Source organism: Labrus bergylta, chromosome 16, assembly GCF_963930695.1.
Source record: "Labrus bergylta chromosome 16, fLabBer1.1, whole genome shotgun sequence".
Classification (NCBI taxonomy): Eukaryota; Metazoa; Chordata; class Actinopteri; order Labriformes; family Labridae; genus Labrus; species Labrus bergylta.
Genome location: NC_089210.1, coordinates 22,582,091 through 22,598,594, shown reverse-complemented (window position 1 = coordinate 22,598,594; position 16,504 = coordinate 22,582,091). Strand labels below are relative to the sequence as shown.

General features: G+C 37.8%; 1 protein-coding gene and 1 pseudogene across 1 annotated transcript in view; both read right to left on the bottom strand.

The window, feature by feature from the left end:
- LOC109994017 (cytochrome P450 2K1-like) lies at positions 1 to 12,353 on the bottom strand (annotated as a pseudogene).
- Positions 12,354 to 13,807: 1,454 nt separating this feature from the next.
- abca3b (ATP-binding cassette, sub-family A (ABC1), member 3b) overlaps positions 13,808 to 16,504 on the bottom strand; it is a 31,419-nt gene continuing 28,722 nt past the window's right edge. Inside the window, exon 31 of the mRNA XM_020647570.3 lies at positions 13,808 to 16,179. Coding sequence (XP_020503226.1) covers positions 16,048 to 16,179 — 132 coding nt within the window. The 3' untranslated portion in view covers positions 13,808 to 16,047. The remainder of the gene's footprint in view (positions 16,180 to 16,504) is intronic.

Sequence of the window (16,504 nt, the reverse complement as noted above, 5' to 3'; positions counted from 1 at the left end):
TTGCCCTTTGTTACGGTTGTCTTTATTTCTGTGTGTAAAGGTTTTGGTTCATGTGAAAGACATTTTTTTAACACAACAAAGAAAAGATTTCCATTCCATAGCTGTTTACATGGGGGGATAAAGAAACACATGATCAAACAAAGTAATAGCCTGCCAAGCAAGTTAATAAATGATGAAATGTTCAGTCCGTGAGGGAAAGTTAAACAATACAGATTTATGTGACATGCCGATCCGTCTCAATATGTGTAGCTTTCCAAAAAACATAAAAATAAAGGAAAAATATGATAATCAAAACACAGCCAAGTTATGATTCTATACTGTGATTGTATTGATGCCTGTGTAAGTTTAAGCACCTTTTTTACTTCCAAAGGCCCCGCCATAACCCTTCTACGTTCATCCATTAGATGCCCTCAGATTCTCTGCAGCCAGTTTGGGATATATTAACCTTTTAAACAGGCTTTGCTATTGGTCGCAAAAACCATTGAAATGTAAAAGTCGAAAAGGTACTGTTTGAAATATGGGATTGTTCTCAGACGAGTATACGCACCTCCGTTATTGATCACACAGAGGCTTTACTTCTCAGCTTTGACTGAAGCCTCACGTTGCCTCATCCTCATGAGAAACCTCAGTCACAGCCAGCATCACTTTAAAAAACAAACAATATCAGTTGTGTTCATTTTTCTGCTAACCCAGTCAATCAAATCTAGTAGTTAATACTTGGAGTATCTAAACAGAATCAATTGCAATATTGGACAAATTCTTAGAATATAATTTTTTGCCAGTGAAAATTATAAAGTATGATATTTTTATATTCAAAGATAATTTATTAAATATGATCCATCGAATCAAAGTTTGAATGAGAACAAGGGTCGTGTCATCCGCAAACATTATTGGAGAAAGAACATGCGACTTATTAAACAAATTATTAATATAGATAAGAAATAATGCAATCCTTAACAGAAACAAACTGGCTTCTGTTGAGAAGATCATTTTTTACCCATTTGTGAGTAACATCATGAAAACCACGTTAAAAATGGTTTTCAATAACACATGTAAATCAACTGTATCCAAAAGCTTTTGAAAAGTGGAAATAGATACTGAAAGTAAATTTATGATCGTCAAGTGCAAATGTACAGTAGTTTCGTCAATGAGATGAAACAAAGCCATATAGGCGGAATGATTTTTCCTTAAGCCTTGTTGGTAAGGAATAGAATTTGAATCAAGCTGAAAGAGAATTATTTGAGATGAGAAGAAACGTTTGAAAATGCTTGTTTTTTAAAAGGGGGTTGGATGGATAATATTTAATGTGTTTCAGGTAGTCTAGGAATCTAACTGCTGATTGGAATTCAAGATATAGCCAATCAGCATTGCGATAAATGATAAGATAACACATTTTTAGAATCCCTCTCTGCTGACAGCACAAAGCTGATGAGGTATAGGGTTGACAATGAAGCCAACACCTGGACTCAGCTCCAGTTCGTCCTCTGTAACTCCAGGTGGAGGAGTAAGGCGGAATCGCTGGAGGAGGGAAGTAAAGAAAAGGAAGAGCTCCATTTTAGCCAAACCTTCTCCAAGACACATCCTGCGACCTAAAGACAGAAGAGATTTGCAAGGATTCAAACTGGATCATGCTGTGTTAAATATTGTTGTAAACCCAAACTACAGAAACTTTGCAGAGAATGCTACCTGCAGAAAATGGCATGAAGGCATCAGGCTTGAAGAATTTACCCTCCTCATCCAGAAAGTGGGAAGGGTTGAAAGTATAGGGGCTCTCCCATTCACTCTCATCATATAGAACAGATGTAAGCAGAGGAAACACAATAGTCCCCTGTAGGCAAAAGCAGATCCACCATATAAAATCTCAAAAATCAAATCCTATTTTCAAGAGATGTTTCAAGAGATGACAAACATCTCCAATGCTCAGATGTGTGCACCTAACCCCTTTGATAAAGTATCCCTGGAAGGTGACGTCTCGGCTGGTTTTGTGAGGTAAACTCATGGGGACAATGCTGGCCAGTCTTTGTGTCTCGTGGATGACAGCGTCGATGTATGGCATTTGTTTCCGGTCATCTACCCGCACCTCCCGGCTTCCCAACACCCTGTCCAGCTCCTCATGGACCTTCTCTGAACACACACACACAAATAAAAAAGCTATTGGCTCTGTGAAGATCAACTTTTGCAGAGTTGTGTTCAACTAAATAGGAGTAAACAGGTAAATATGTTAAAAATGACAATTCAAAGATTACAATGCTGACATGTACCATATAAATAAAACTGCCTCAACTGGCCTTGCATAGTTTACTTGGGTGCTTGCAGTACGACACAAGGATGCAACAGAGCTCTCAATATTAAAAAACAACTCCAGGTTGTGTCATCATAGATGGAACTGTAGCCAAGCTGGATGTGCTCACTTAGTGAAATCTGACAGGTATCTGACTCCTTGTGATCTGACTAATGTTAGCTGATTATTGTTATGTAATCAGGCCGTTAGAACTATATATTATGTGTATCAAAGTACATACATTATATTTGTTCATGACTGTCAAGTATTCCAAAGCATTTAAAGGTCAAATCAAACATTCAAAACCACCTTGTATGTGTGGATATTTGACCATGAGCAGCAAACCCCATCTCAGTGTAGTTGCTGTGGTATCAGTTCCAGCTGCAAACAGGTTGCCGACAGTAAATATCAAGTTTGTCTCGTTGTAGTGAGAGTCCTTTACAAACGAGTCCTAAGAGAAAAAAGGAGAAATATCATTAAAAAAGCTCTGCTGCTCTTTTAGTAAGATGGAACAGAGGTTGACTTACCTCTTCTTTCTGCTTTCGAATTAGAAAACAGTCCAGAAGCCCCCTGCATATTTGAGGGTTGAGTGTTTCTTTAATGCTCTTGATCAACTCTTTAATGTCTTGGACATTATCCTCAAGGTTTCTTAATATCTGCTGCCTGTTTTTGACCCAGCTGAGCAGCCTTGGAAACATGTTGTAAAGCTGTAATGCAACAACAACAAAAAAGAACCATCAACAAACATGTTTCTAGATTTGAAATAACAAGTGTTATAGATAGGATTACATGCAAGCTGTAACAGCCCAATCTGAGGTGGGCCTGTGGGCTAAACAATAACCAAAACATTGACCCAACAAAATCACATTAAACACCTTCAAACACTTACATGGTAATAATTATTAGACAAACAAAATAAAAAGAACACAACCCAAACTCCCTGATTTTTTCTTATAAATCAAGCTTACATGGATCAAATTTCTCAGCTACATTTGCTTACTTCAGTTACAATGATACAAAATAGTAAATACAAAAATCACCTGAACTGTTGGAGAACCAGTTAGAGATATGTTCTCGTTTGCTCTTTTCACCAAGTTTTGGAATCGCTGGTCATCATATTCAAATCTGCTTCCATACACAATAGAGGAGATGATATTGGATGTAGCATAATTCATCGGACGTGAAGTATCAAAGGGTTTTCCTGTATAATTGCAATGCGAAAAAATTAAGTCATGTACAGTGCAGTCGTACAATGAAAAATGTAAAACAATTACTGTTAAAGCAATTACTGTTTTACTCAGACATGACTGAAAAATAGTTTTCCTTCATAATAATAATAGGTTTAATATCATTATTATTAAACTGATGTTATTATGATGAAGTCCATACCTTTATATTCATCAAACATTTGGATCAGATGCTGGCATTCCTCCAATATTTTTTCCTCAGCTAATCTTTTGCCCATCCCGAAGTCTCTCAGGGTGGTCAGGGAAAAACTCAACTCTTTCCATGATTCTCCATTTGCAAAAATAATTCCTATTTAACATGAAAAGACATATGAGAAATTAATCTACAAAAAACAAACTACAAATTACAAATGAACACAGGAACTGATCATCAAACTGTGTCACTTCCCATTAAATTCAATGTTATTTGTTATTTTGGTTAATAAATGTGTGCTTTTTTCTTGCCTTTTAGTGGTGTTTACTTTTTTTCACAGCTGTCTTTGCAAGCATTTGGTTTGGTGCTATAATGAAAACATGCTGCATATAAAACATTTGCAGTTAGAACATACCATGGCCATGGTTTAAGTCATATGATAAAGGGGAGATGTCTCGGTCTCCAAACTCCTCTGAGTAGTTGACCAGAGCCTCTTTGATTGTCTTGAACCCTGCCAAGACGACCACTTTGGTGGTTCCAAAGTAAACTTTGAATACAGGTCCATATTTCTTTGCAAACTGGACAATAGAAAAATAATTAAACATGTAAGAAATAATGTAAGAACATTTGTATTCATAAATGCATAAACAATTGCAAAATTGAGAGCGGTACACTCACCTCACAGAGATTTTTGTCAGGTCTCTTCAAATCAAACTGCAGTATGTTGCCAAACAGGGGCAAAGTAAAAGACCAGCAAGCCCACTATGGTCCCCAACAGGACAGAAGTGGAGGGCTGGAAAAGACCCTCCAACATGATATAATCCTCTGGACCTGACTCTTAAAAGTTAAAAACTTTGAACTGCACAGTTTTCCCCAAAGTCAGTTCTGAGTGCTCTTAGGTCTTATAACATATATTGTAAAGTGGGGGTAGGGTTGGTAGACCAGGGTCTCACAGTCAAACCTAATGCACCAATGAATCCTCTTCACTGGGTGTAATAGCTAAGCCATCACAGATCTAAGAAAATCAATTGTAGTTGTTAACCAGTCACATGACTTGAACTCAGGCCAGACTTGAGTCCCAGATTTGATGACTTTGGACTGGACATGATAAGAGCGTAAAAAACACAACTCGACTTGGCCTTAATCACCAATGACTTGTGACTTGAGCCTTATGACTTGAAAATACATTAGATTTAAAAAGTGTTTTAACATATTGCCCTAAGATCTCAGTGAAGCTGAAAACACAGAATCCATCACTTAAATATATGATCTGATCCAATGGAACAAATCAGATAACAAAGTATTCAGAATCATGGAAAAGGAAAACACGGAATCCAAAAACAATTCAAACCCAGTCAGTCACACTAGTCTTTTTAAAATTACTACTTTTAAGATTACTACTCTATTAAAATGGCATTTCATTTGGTGAAGAGTGCTAATGACTCGAAACTCAAAGTGTAGGACTTTGGACCAGACTCTGGACTTGCCTGTCATTCAAAGTCTATTTTTGAATTAGTACATACTGCAGGATCTACTCCATCTGTGAGACTGGCTAAATTTCTTGCTACTCTACTCGGCATTCTACTAAGTTAAAGAGCTACAGTAGCCTTAGCACTTAGCAGGGAGTGACTGATTAGCCTAAAAAAAAATCGATTTCTGGAAGTTATGAATCGATTTGAAATCTCACAAGATAAGAATCTCGATTTTTACATAAATCACTTTTTTCCCAACCTCTATGTGACAGTATAAGGGAACATTACCTTTAGCTTTACTGACTGAACAGTCACAGTGCAATCAATAGTGTAAGTTGGAAGCTAAGAAGTTGTATGGAAGGTCTGAAAAAGTTAAATTTATTTAACCATTGTTTCATTATTACATAGCAACAAAAAGATACGATACTTTCTCCGATGCAATTTGCAAACTTTTAAAAAAGTTTGAATTTCACTCGCTTCCAATAGAAATGTTCACACCAACCAGATGAACTTCTCCACGAACCCATGCATAATAACGTCTTTCACCACAGGAGAAACACAACTTTGCTTTTTTCTAGCAACAACACGGTTACATTTCATTGCTGGGGTCAGATTTTGATTGCAGTAATTCAGTTAAAAGTGCAACTTTTATTTTCATGTAACGCAGTGGTTCCTAAACTTTTCTCTGCCGGCCTCCCACCCCTCACCATACACACTACATATACTACAGTATATATATATATATATAATTATATATATATGCCAGTCCCGCTCTTTCTCTGCTTTTATATTTCCTGTTAAACTTGCACCCTCGTGGTGCCTATGCACCTGTGAGGTCAGGATAAGTGTGCCAGACAATTAAGCAAAAAATAGCGTTTCTGCGTATCTGCCTGGTTCACGGTCTTCAAGCTAAAACCACATATGAACTTAATATCACCTGTGTTACCTGGGGCTGTGATGTCCGGGACATGCTACAGGTTGTATTTTTCCAAATCTCCTTTATATCCAACTTGGTAACAGAACTTCATGTTATTATCCTACCTCTGCAAATAGGGCTGGAAATGTCATATTATGTTGTGTCAGAGAAAAGAGCCATGATAATATGCAGACAGAGAGCTACAGATTCCAGAAATCTGCAAGGCATTTGAATTCAGTTCAAAACAATATGAACTTGCATTTTAATACTATACGAACTAAACAAAAACATATAGCATAGGCTACATTACCAGATTAATAGATTTATCTGATGCATCCATTCATAATTGTTGTCATATGACGGGGCCCATTCAGATAAGCAGACCGCTGCAGATGGTTTATTCGCTAACCTTTCCTTTGCTGCCACCTTCTGGACAATTTGTCAGTTTCCATTTTGTCTCTATTTTGCCTTTTCCTTCATTTACTCCTTTAGTTGATTTTTTTTAATCATGTTCATCTCTATCAGTAATAAGGAAAGGAAAATATAGCAAATTACACTGAAAGAGTAGGTACAGTTGATGCTCCTGTGAGCAATTTTTAGCTGGTTTTGAAAAAGACTGAAAGTAATATTGATGCCTTCATATGACCCTCAAAAGCAGACAAGACCAATAATTGATTTTTCTAGGGGTTCGTTAACAATCTGTCATGCCTGCGGCATTGTAGGTGTCAGGAGAGACGATTAACAACAATAAGGAAACTAAAATGCAAACTATGAGGGAAAAACAAGAATGAAATTCCAAGTGGAGTTTAAGGAAAACCAGGGTATGATGTTTGGATAAAGAAGAGATGCCTGAAGACAAACACAGGGCTGAACAGTATTTTTAATTTTTTGCAATGGTGGCAAAGTAGTACAACTTTAACTTTGTTAATATCACACAAAGCGGTGTAAAAGTTCTTCATTGAGGCAAAAACACTGTACAGTCAGTACATCAACAATAATAAAATAACTATGGTGAAAGGCCTTTTAACTGTTCGCATAAACATTCCCATTAGTGATGTCTGACTTTTCTCTCTCCTATTCCTCGTCTGCTCACGTCTTCTGCATTACATAAAGTTTACATTTTGTGCTGTCTTGAGTCTGTCATTTGAAGAGAAGCTGAAGTCTGTAAAGTATTTTTGTAAAGTATTAAGTCATGTTACTCAGGTCTTTTATGTGTTGTTTGGATTGTGACAGTCTTACAGGAGCAAAGGTGAATTCAATCTAGTTATTATAGATGTACCACAATTGAATGCAGACAGCCAACATAAGATCAATACTGTAGTCATATCAGGTTACTGTAAGTGTGCTGCTCACCCTTGACCTAGAAGGAAGGATTAAACAGAACAATACTGAAATAAAATCTGTGTCATGTTTTTGTGTGTTTGGAGATATCCAACCTACTGGTTGAGCAGCTTTCGAACGTGTTCCCAAATTCCATTCTCAACAATGATGTGCCCCGACAGGTAGGCTACTGACTAAACTCCTGATCCTTTCATGTCTGTGCCAAAACAGGTCAGCCTGATTGATGTTGAAAGCAAAAGTAGATCATGAAAGTTTATTATGAATTTTCTCCTTTATTTTTATCCAGCTCATGACCATGAGGGAACAAGTTTAACATGTAACAGTCAATTGATGAGAAAAATTACTTTTTGTGTCTAATTAAAAACATATTTAATAAAAGAATATGTCAAGTTTTTATTGAATTAATATTTTATTCAAAGAAAAAACAAACAGGAATCATACAAAAAATAGTTTCATAAATGCAGTGTGTCTTAATTTCAGATGTTCCTGAGATCAGCTTGGTGTAGAGGCAGCTCAAAAATGACTTTTATGTTAAGTCAATCTATTTCTATCATCTTCTATAATATACAAGATGTATCTACCCAACCAAGCTCACCCTTTCATGGATATGATTCATTGTAGAAACAAGTAGTAATGTAGGAGTCACATTTGCAAAAATCTTAAAATTGTACTGATTGTTTCAACTAATGTGTACAAACTACAAATATGATTTGACTTACAGTGAAGTCAACGACCTCCACTTGTGTATGACGTTATTCACCTTTGGTGAGACCACTTCAGGTAACTTTTTTGGGAGTGACAGAGAAATTGTCCGCTGATGTTATTTTAACGTTTTTTTTTTTTAACAAACTCTGGCAGTTATCATGCCACTTTACAAATCTCGACTTACAGCACAAAGCTGGTGAGGTGAAGGGTTGAGTGTCAAGCCAATTGCTGGTGTGAGATCTAGTTCGTCCTCTGTAACTCCAGGTGGAGGAGTGAAACGGAACCGTTGCAGGATGGAGGTGAAGAAGAGGAAGAGCTCCATCTTGGCCAGACCTTCTCCAAGACACACCCTGCGACCTGAAGACAGAAGAGATTTGGCAAGGATTCAAACTGGATCATGCTGTGTCAAATATCTCTGTGAACCCTAAACAGAAAATCTTACCTGCAGAAAATGGCATGAAGGCATCAGGCTTGAAGAATTTACCCTCCTCATCCAGAAAGTGGGAAGGGTTGAAAGTATAGGGGCTCTCCCATTCACTCTCATCATATAGAACAGATGTAAGCAGAGGAAACACAATAGTCCCCTGTAGGCAAAAGCAGATCCACCATATAAAATCTCAAAAATCAAATCCTATTTTCAAGAGATGTTTCAAGAGATGACAAACATCTCCAATGCTCAGATGTGTGCATCTAACCTCTTTGATAAAGTATCCCTGGAAGGTGACGTCTCGGCTGGTTTTGTGAGGTAAACTCATGGGGACAATGCTGGCCAGTCTTTGTGTCTCGTGGATGACAGCGTCGATGTATGGCATTTGTTTCCGGTCATCTACCCGCACCTCCCGGCTTCCCAACACCCTGTCCAGCTCCTCATGGACCTTCTCTGAACACACACACACAAATAAAAAAGCTAAGCTAGTGGCTCTGTGAAGATCAACTTCTGCAGAGTCATGTTCGATTTTAAAAACATGATTACAAAACTACTCAGCTCATTAATTTAATTTGCACTATTGACATTGTTGAAAAAATGAGTGCATGCCCTCAATGACTTCTCCAGATTAAATAAATGTTGAATGAATTTTGAGTGTCTAGAAACAGAAATGTCAGTTAATACTAACATGTAACACATGGTTAAATTACCATTCAAGTAAACTGGGCATTTCAATGTTGTTGTAATAGGAAGCAGATATTCTGGCCTGGGTTTGTTTTTCTTCTGTTTCAAAAAATGCTACAAAAACTGAGAGGGGGAAAAGAAAGACGAAGACATTCCTTGTCATAAAAAGGCGAAAAACTAACTGCCCAACAGCTGCTAGAGTAGACAACACGGCCAACAAGACTGCCTAGCATGAACATCTTGGCACATGATTGTACTTTCTGCCTTTTTTAAATAACTTAGCACAGGTGGAAATATAAATTCATAAGCCACGTCATTCTCCTTACCTTGTATATGTGGATACTTGGCCATAAGCATAAAACCCCATCTGAGTGTGGTTGCCGTGGTATCAGTACCAGCTCCAAACAGATTGGTGATTGAAAATACCAAGTTTTTCTCGTTGAAATGGGTGTCCACTACACCAGTGTCCTCAAAGAAACAAATATAAATAGCTTTATAAAACACATTATTCTTTATTTAAGAGGACAAGACAAAAATTATGTGTTTTTCTTACCTCTTCTTTCTGCTTTCGAATCAGAAAACAGTCCACAAACCCCCTGCATAATTGAGGGTTAAGTGTTTCTGTTAGACTCTTGACTATCTCTTTCACATTTTTGACAAGCCTCGCAGTATTTCTCATCACCAGCTTCCTGTTTTTGATCCAACAGAGCAGCCTGGGAAACATGTTGTAAAGCTGTGATACAGAAACAAAACAACAATTACATGAGAAATAACAGATACTTTATTATTAGACATCTAACATTTCCTACAATATTTATTAAATGTTAGAGCTAATTAAACATTATTGTTCAAATGGAATAAACTCAAAAAATGTAGTATACATGAAACAAATGTTCATTTTTAGATTTCAGTTTTTTGTCCCTTTACATCCTGCACACAGAGATTTAGCCATCTTTGCTTGACTTAATGTAGCTCTAAAACAGTATCAAAAAGCAAATAAAAAGCATACCCCGATTTGTGCAGAACCAACAAAACGTATGGTCTCGTTGGCTGTTTGCACCATGTTTGTGAATCGGGGGTCGTCGTATTCAAACCTACTCCCGTACACAATGGCCGATATGACATTTGATGTAGCATAGTTCGTCGGATGAGATGTATCAAAGGGTTTTCCTGTTCAACAGAAAAGAGGAAATTATCAAGACTAAAACGCAATAATGTAAACTTGTACTAATCTGACAAACAAACCTCTCTTGACTTGGCAATGACAAGTAGGGTCTCCTTTACAGATGTTATAAAGCCCTGATGTGAATTCAAATTGGCTTCACTTCAACTGTTTTTCTGCTATATCAGAGTGACATAGCAGAAGAGGAGAAGAAAAAGGTTCAAAAGAAGTAGAAGAAGAAACAAGAAGACTAAGAAACAGAAGAAGAAGATGAAGAACAACAACAAAAAGAAGACATAGAAGAGGAATCAAAGGATGATGATGATGATGGTGATGAAGACGCTGTGGATCTTTCTCTCTCTCTCCTATTCCTCGTCTGCTCACGTCTTCTGCATTACATAAAGTTTACATTTTGTGCTGTCTTGATCCTGTCATTTGAGAAGAAGCCAAAGTCTGTAAAGTATTTTTGTGAAGTATTAAGTCATGTTACTCAGGTCTTTTATGTGTTGTGACAGTCTTACAGGAGCAAAGGTGAATTCAACCTAGTTATTATTGACTGGGGCTGATCTTTTTTTGTCTGTGCTTAAACAGGTCAGCCTGGTTGATGTTGAAAGAAAAAGTAGGTCATGAAAGTTTAATATGAATTTTCCCCTTCATTATTATCCAGCTCATGACCATGAGGGAACAAGTTTAACATGTAACAGTCAACTGATGAGAAAAATTACTTTTTGTGTGTCTAATTAAAAACATATTTAAGAAAGTAGTATGTCCAGTTTTTTATTGAATTAATATTTTATTTGAACCAAAAGAAGTAGAAGAAGAAACAAGAAGAAGAAGAAGCAGCACCAAAAGAGGATGATTAACCAAGAGAAGAAGATGAAGAGGAAGGAATTATAAACCAGCACTACTCAGTAGAGTTTAACTACTAAACCTTTATGCTGGTCAAACATTTGGATCAGATGCTGGCATTCCTCCAAGATTCTTTCCTCTGCTATTCTTTTGCCCATCCCAAAGTCTCTCAGGGTGGTCAGGGCGAAACGTCTCATCTCTTTCCAGGACTCTCCGTTTACAAACAGAATCCCTATTAAACATGACATATGTACCACATGTCAACATGTTATCAAAGTATACTTATCAGGGATTCATCTGATAAATGAAACCAGCGCAGGGGACTCAAATGATATACCATGATACTCATCAGAGAATTGTGTTTACAACTCAGACTAGAAATGTGAAGATTGAAAATAAAACTAATACTAAAAAAAACTGCATCATGTGAAACAGATTAACAATTACAAAAATGCTAATGATCATTTACAGTTTGTTGTTAACACTCCGGTTATATTTCATTTTGTGGGGGAACAAAAGATTTAAAAAGATGTGACATACCGTGACCTTGGTTTGTATCGTAAAACATGGGGAAAATGTGTCTGTCTCCAAACTCTTCTGCACAGCCAACCAGAGCCTCTTTGACTGCCTTGTACCCGGCCAGGACCACCACTTTGTTTGGTCCAAAGTGCACCGTGAACACAGACCCATATTTCTTAGAAAGCTGAAAATTACAATCGTACTATAACAACTGCAAACAAAGACATTCAAGTGAACCGTAAAATGGGACAACACTGGATTTGTTTTGTACTGAAGGGCTTTACTCACCTCGCAGAGCGTTCTGTAGGGTCTCTTGAGGTCTAGCTGCAACAGGTTGCCTAGCAGGGGTAGAGGTTTTGGTCCTGGAGGCTCCTTCTGCGACTCATCTGAGTTGAGACTACTGGAAACAAGAAGACAGAGAAGAAGCAGGAGAGCGGCAGCCCCCAACATACTGGTGGGACTGGAAAAAAGGAAGGCAACACAATCCTCCAGTAGAGACATTTCTTCTGCTCGGACGGCTCTCCTCTATGACTGAGTCTTGCTGCTAAGCCACAGACCTGATTACACTCATGAAGCGTAACCTCGAGAGGCCTCCCAGCTGGAGTGTAGTGTTACTAATCATTTCTCCTCCCACATGTGTGTCGTTAAGACAAGTGAGAGAAGTATGCTGGGAACATTAAGCCAGAGGACCGGTTTTTCCAGAGTAATTCCAAAATGTAAGGTTATGTTGGGGAGAAAATCCTTTAAATGTCAGTAATGTGTTTGACTGTAGTACAAGGACCTTTAGGAATTCTTCAGATTATTAATGTGGAGACCAATTGTTTCCTTCTGATTTGGCTTAGCAACAAACCGCAGCTCTGTTTGCATGTCTACAGTATATCAAAGGTTTTATGTTTTTTAAATGAGTTTTTGTAGTTCAGCATGTCAGATAAAAAATAAATCTAACTCTAAAGTAAAGGTCCAGATTAAGTGTTTTTAATGCAGATCCATGATTCTTACAGAAACTAATGATTAGGTCTAAATTGCAACCTCAATCTCCAGAAATCTTTGTCTATGCAAAATGTCTTTGATTCCACTCAATTTGATTTATTTGCATTAGAGATGCACATATTGGGAAAATCGAGACTGAAACAACAATTTAGCTATTTGCTGATTCTGATACAGATGGTGTTTTTTCATACGTTATGTCTGATTTTCAAATGAGCAATGAAAGTTAGAGTATCACATTGTTGTTAGAAGCCCCTTCTCTGGGGGGAACATGTCAATCAAACTGCATGTAGCAGATGTTTCCCAGAGACGGTGTCAGACTCACGCACTGCCAAAACCTTCTTTGACATTTGACCATGAAAACAAATAAGTGTTTGTCCAACAGGTGACTTCCTCTGCCCAGTAAAGAAACCTCTTCTCTGAATCAGAAGTTAGGTGTACCAGCTTACCAGAGTTAAAATGATGTAAAACAACTGATACACAAATCGGCTACTGAGATCGGTGCAACACTGATAGTCATCTGCCGTGCACTACAAATCAAAAGAAGTTAACAATGTGAATACATTTTTACATTCTTTTCAGTTGACCTTTTTCTTCTTGGCTACATCCACTTTTTTTTAGGGTTTACCTTTTGATGCTTCTTTGTACACGCTTCTTCAATATTCCTGCAAGGAGGGGTAGATGTTGAAGGGATCAACGGCACACTGAAGAACAGAATTTAGTTTTTTACATTTTCCAAAGAAAGGCTCACAGTGAGAGGTACATTTGACTTTTTCATAAAAAAAACGACTAATGGGATTCATGTTTAGCTTAGTTTGTAGAGCAGGTGCCTCGTGTGCAGAGACTATGTTATAGAGGCCAAAAAGCCCCCAAAAGAATCTTTAAGAGATAAGATAAGATGTTCCCCTTTTGTCCACTGGGGGTGCCAAAATCGCCAAAAGTTCCTCACAGGAGCTTTAAGGAAGCCTGTCAAAAAGCACTCCATCCATTCTGTTTCTCCTCCACTCTCACACATTGTTTTGTCGACGAATACAAATAGATTGACCAATGTGCGATCATCTGCAGAACAAATGAGACCACGAGCTGGTTTTTTTTGCTACCACTTGCATAGAGCATTATTTAATTTAAAAAGAAGAGCGATACATATACATTTGACAAGGTCAGTTCCATGGTACAGTACACATTCACAATGATGTCAATTCCCTTTGTTTTAAATATGATACACTGTATTTCAGCAATAAATCACTCCTTCAATTTCAGCACCCGAAACCTGTTTTTTCCATTTTCCTCAAACTACATAATCTAACATTGCAGATGATTCAAGTCATACATGTAATGAGACGGAAAGTGTGCAAATAGAAGAAATACATGAAACAAAAGTCTAAATGAAAGGTTTAGTCCTTCAAAGTCGAAAAAGCAACATATCTGTGCCTTTCTGGAATGTCAATCTCTTTTTAAACACACATCTGGTGACTTTAATAAACTGTTCAAATCATAAGACGCTGTAAAAAAAAAGTTGGTTTCTGAGTTCTATTTGCTCTCGTTTAAGACAAGAAATACATTCATCTCACTGCTGTGAAGTCAATGGCTGTTTTTCTGGAGAATAAATGTTTTCATACTCAATGCTTATTCCACCTCGGTTATAAATGGGATCGTTGACATGGAGGAAAACATATATTTGTGGGGAATTGATTTTCAAAGTGTTCCTACAGAACACAAAGATTTGCACAAGTCCTTTAAATTGCAAAAAACTAGGATTCAGCATCTTAGCATATCCAAATAAAAGAAAACTCAACATTGAGTGGATTAGTCTTCCCTTCAACAAGGCATCTTTTTGTGTTACCCATTCCTTCTATCTACATTAAAGATTATGCAGCAAGTCCAAAGTGTCCATCGCACAATAACAATCTCTTTGTGTTTAATATGTAAGGACTATCATAGCGCTGTCTAAGTCTGGATAAATGCAGGAATCATGTGTTGCCATTCTCTCTGCATCTCTCACTAACACATTCACACACACAGGGGTTAAATGCATAGCTGCAAGAGGGGAAAAAACCCCCACCTCATAGGTCAGTGCAGTTTCTGTTCTAGGTCCAAATCAATCACATGCAATCTGACAACTATATTTAAGGTTGTCTCGTGTTCCTGCAACCACAGCCACATTTTGAAATCTTCCTAGTTGCTTCCATGTAAATTTTACTAGCTGGATATCCACATGGGAACACACTGCTGCTGAAATTTGTTTTGCAGGAGAAAAAAATGGAATGATTGTTTCAAGAGATCTGAAACATGGAGGCTTACTAAATTCACTCCGGCTGGACTTAATTTACTTAGAGGATTATTTATCAATGAGGACGGCCTTCTAGTTTCCCCTCAGTATCATGCACTCTGCAGATTTGACACATGCATTCATAAATGTGAACCACACAGTCTTTAAATGAGTAAATGTTCTGCACCGGCCAGAAGAGTAAGTGTTTTTTTTTAGTACCATGAACACATCACATTATTATTTACATCTGGCAACAACAATAAGATACTCCTACGAACAACCAGGCATTTCATGAAGAAAGAAACAAGAACTCTCATTAAGTCAGATAAGGCGCAAAGGTGTGCAACAATTTCATTAATGTATCAAATGGAGTGGTTCATTCTCTTGCGACGAGATTAATGATCACAAAAAAAAGCACAAATTCTTGGTGACATAATCAAGATATAAAAAAAAAAATCATAAATAACAAAAAAAGACAAGCTACACACACACACACACACACACACACACACACACACACACACACACACACACACACACACACACACACACACACACACACACACACACACACACACACACACACACACACACACACACACACACACACACACACACACACACACACACACACACACACACACACACACACACACGAGATTCAGAGTAGTGGACGTTATCTGATGAGTGCTGTCATTGTCTTTGACCTCACAAAGGTGCAGTATTCAGAGTTCATTACTTGGTAGAATCATCCCACTCCTCAGACTTCCTCGACAAACAGCAACGACAACAACATGACATGTCATGAATGACCCAATGAAGACGCAGCGACAGCGATACAGTAGTAGAAATGCTGACGTTTGATTATTATAATTTTTTTTTGGCGACTGGCCCCGTGTGTTAGTGGTCAAGGTAAAAATGGAGAGCAGGAGATAAACTGCACGTTGTTCCCCCGGGTCGTGTGCACGCCTGCTGTGACGGAGGCGAGTCACACAGGTCCCGTTGTACACACTCAGTAGAAAATGGACAATGGATGGACGGATCCCTCGCTCCACTTACTTCCTCCCACTCTCCATGCAGTGCTGGAACTGGGCGAAGCTGAGAAACACCTGCTCCAGTGATATCTGGCTCACGCAGTAGTCTTCAATACGATATTTCTCTTTGGCTGCCTCCAAAGTGCCGAACACCTGAGCGGGCGTAGAGAAAAGGAAGGATAATGTAAGCTGTGATACTGATGCATATCTGGTGAAATCCAAGGCTTTGTGTCAAGAACATACTTTCAAGTTAAATCTTTCTCCTTTGAACACACATTATTTTTCTGACCGTGTGCACACACAGCTTGTCTATCATTTTCTTTCATTCACATTGCTTTTCAGAGCTAATCGTGACACTTAGAAGGATGTTTTTTTCATGTAAAAATAGATAAATGCCCTAACAATGAATCAAATTATTGAATTAGCAGATATGTTGAGGAGGAACTTTGACAACAACAAAAAAAAAAGGATGCAATAG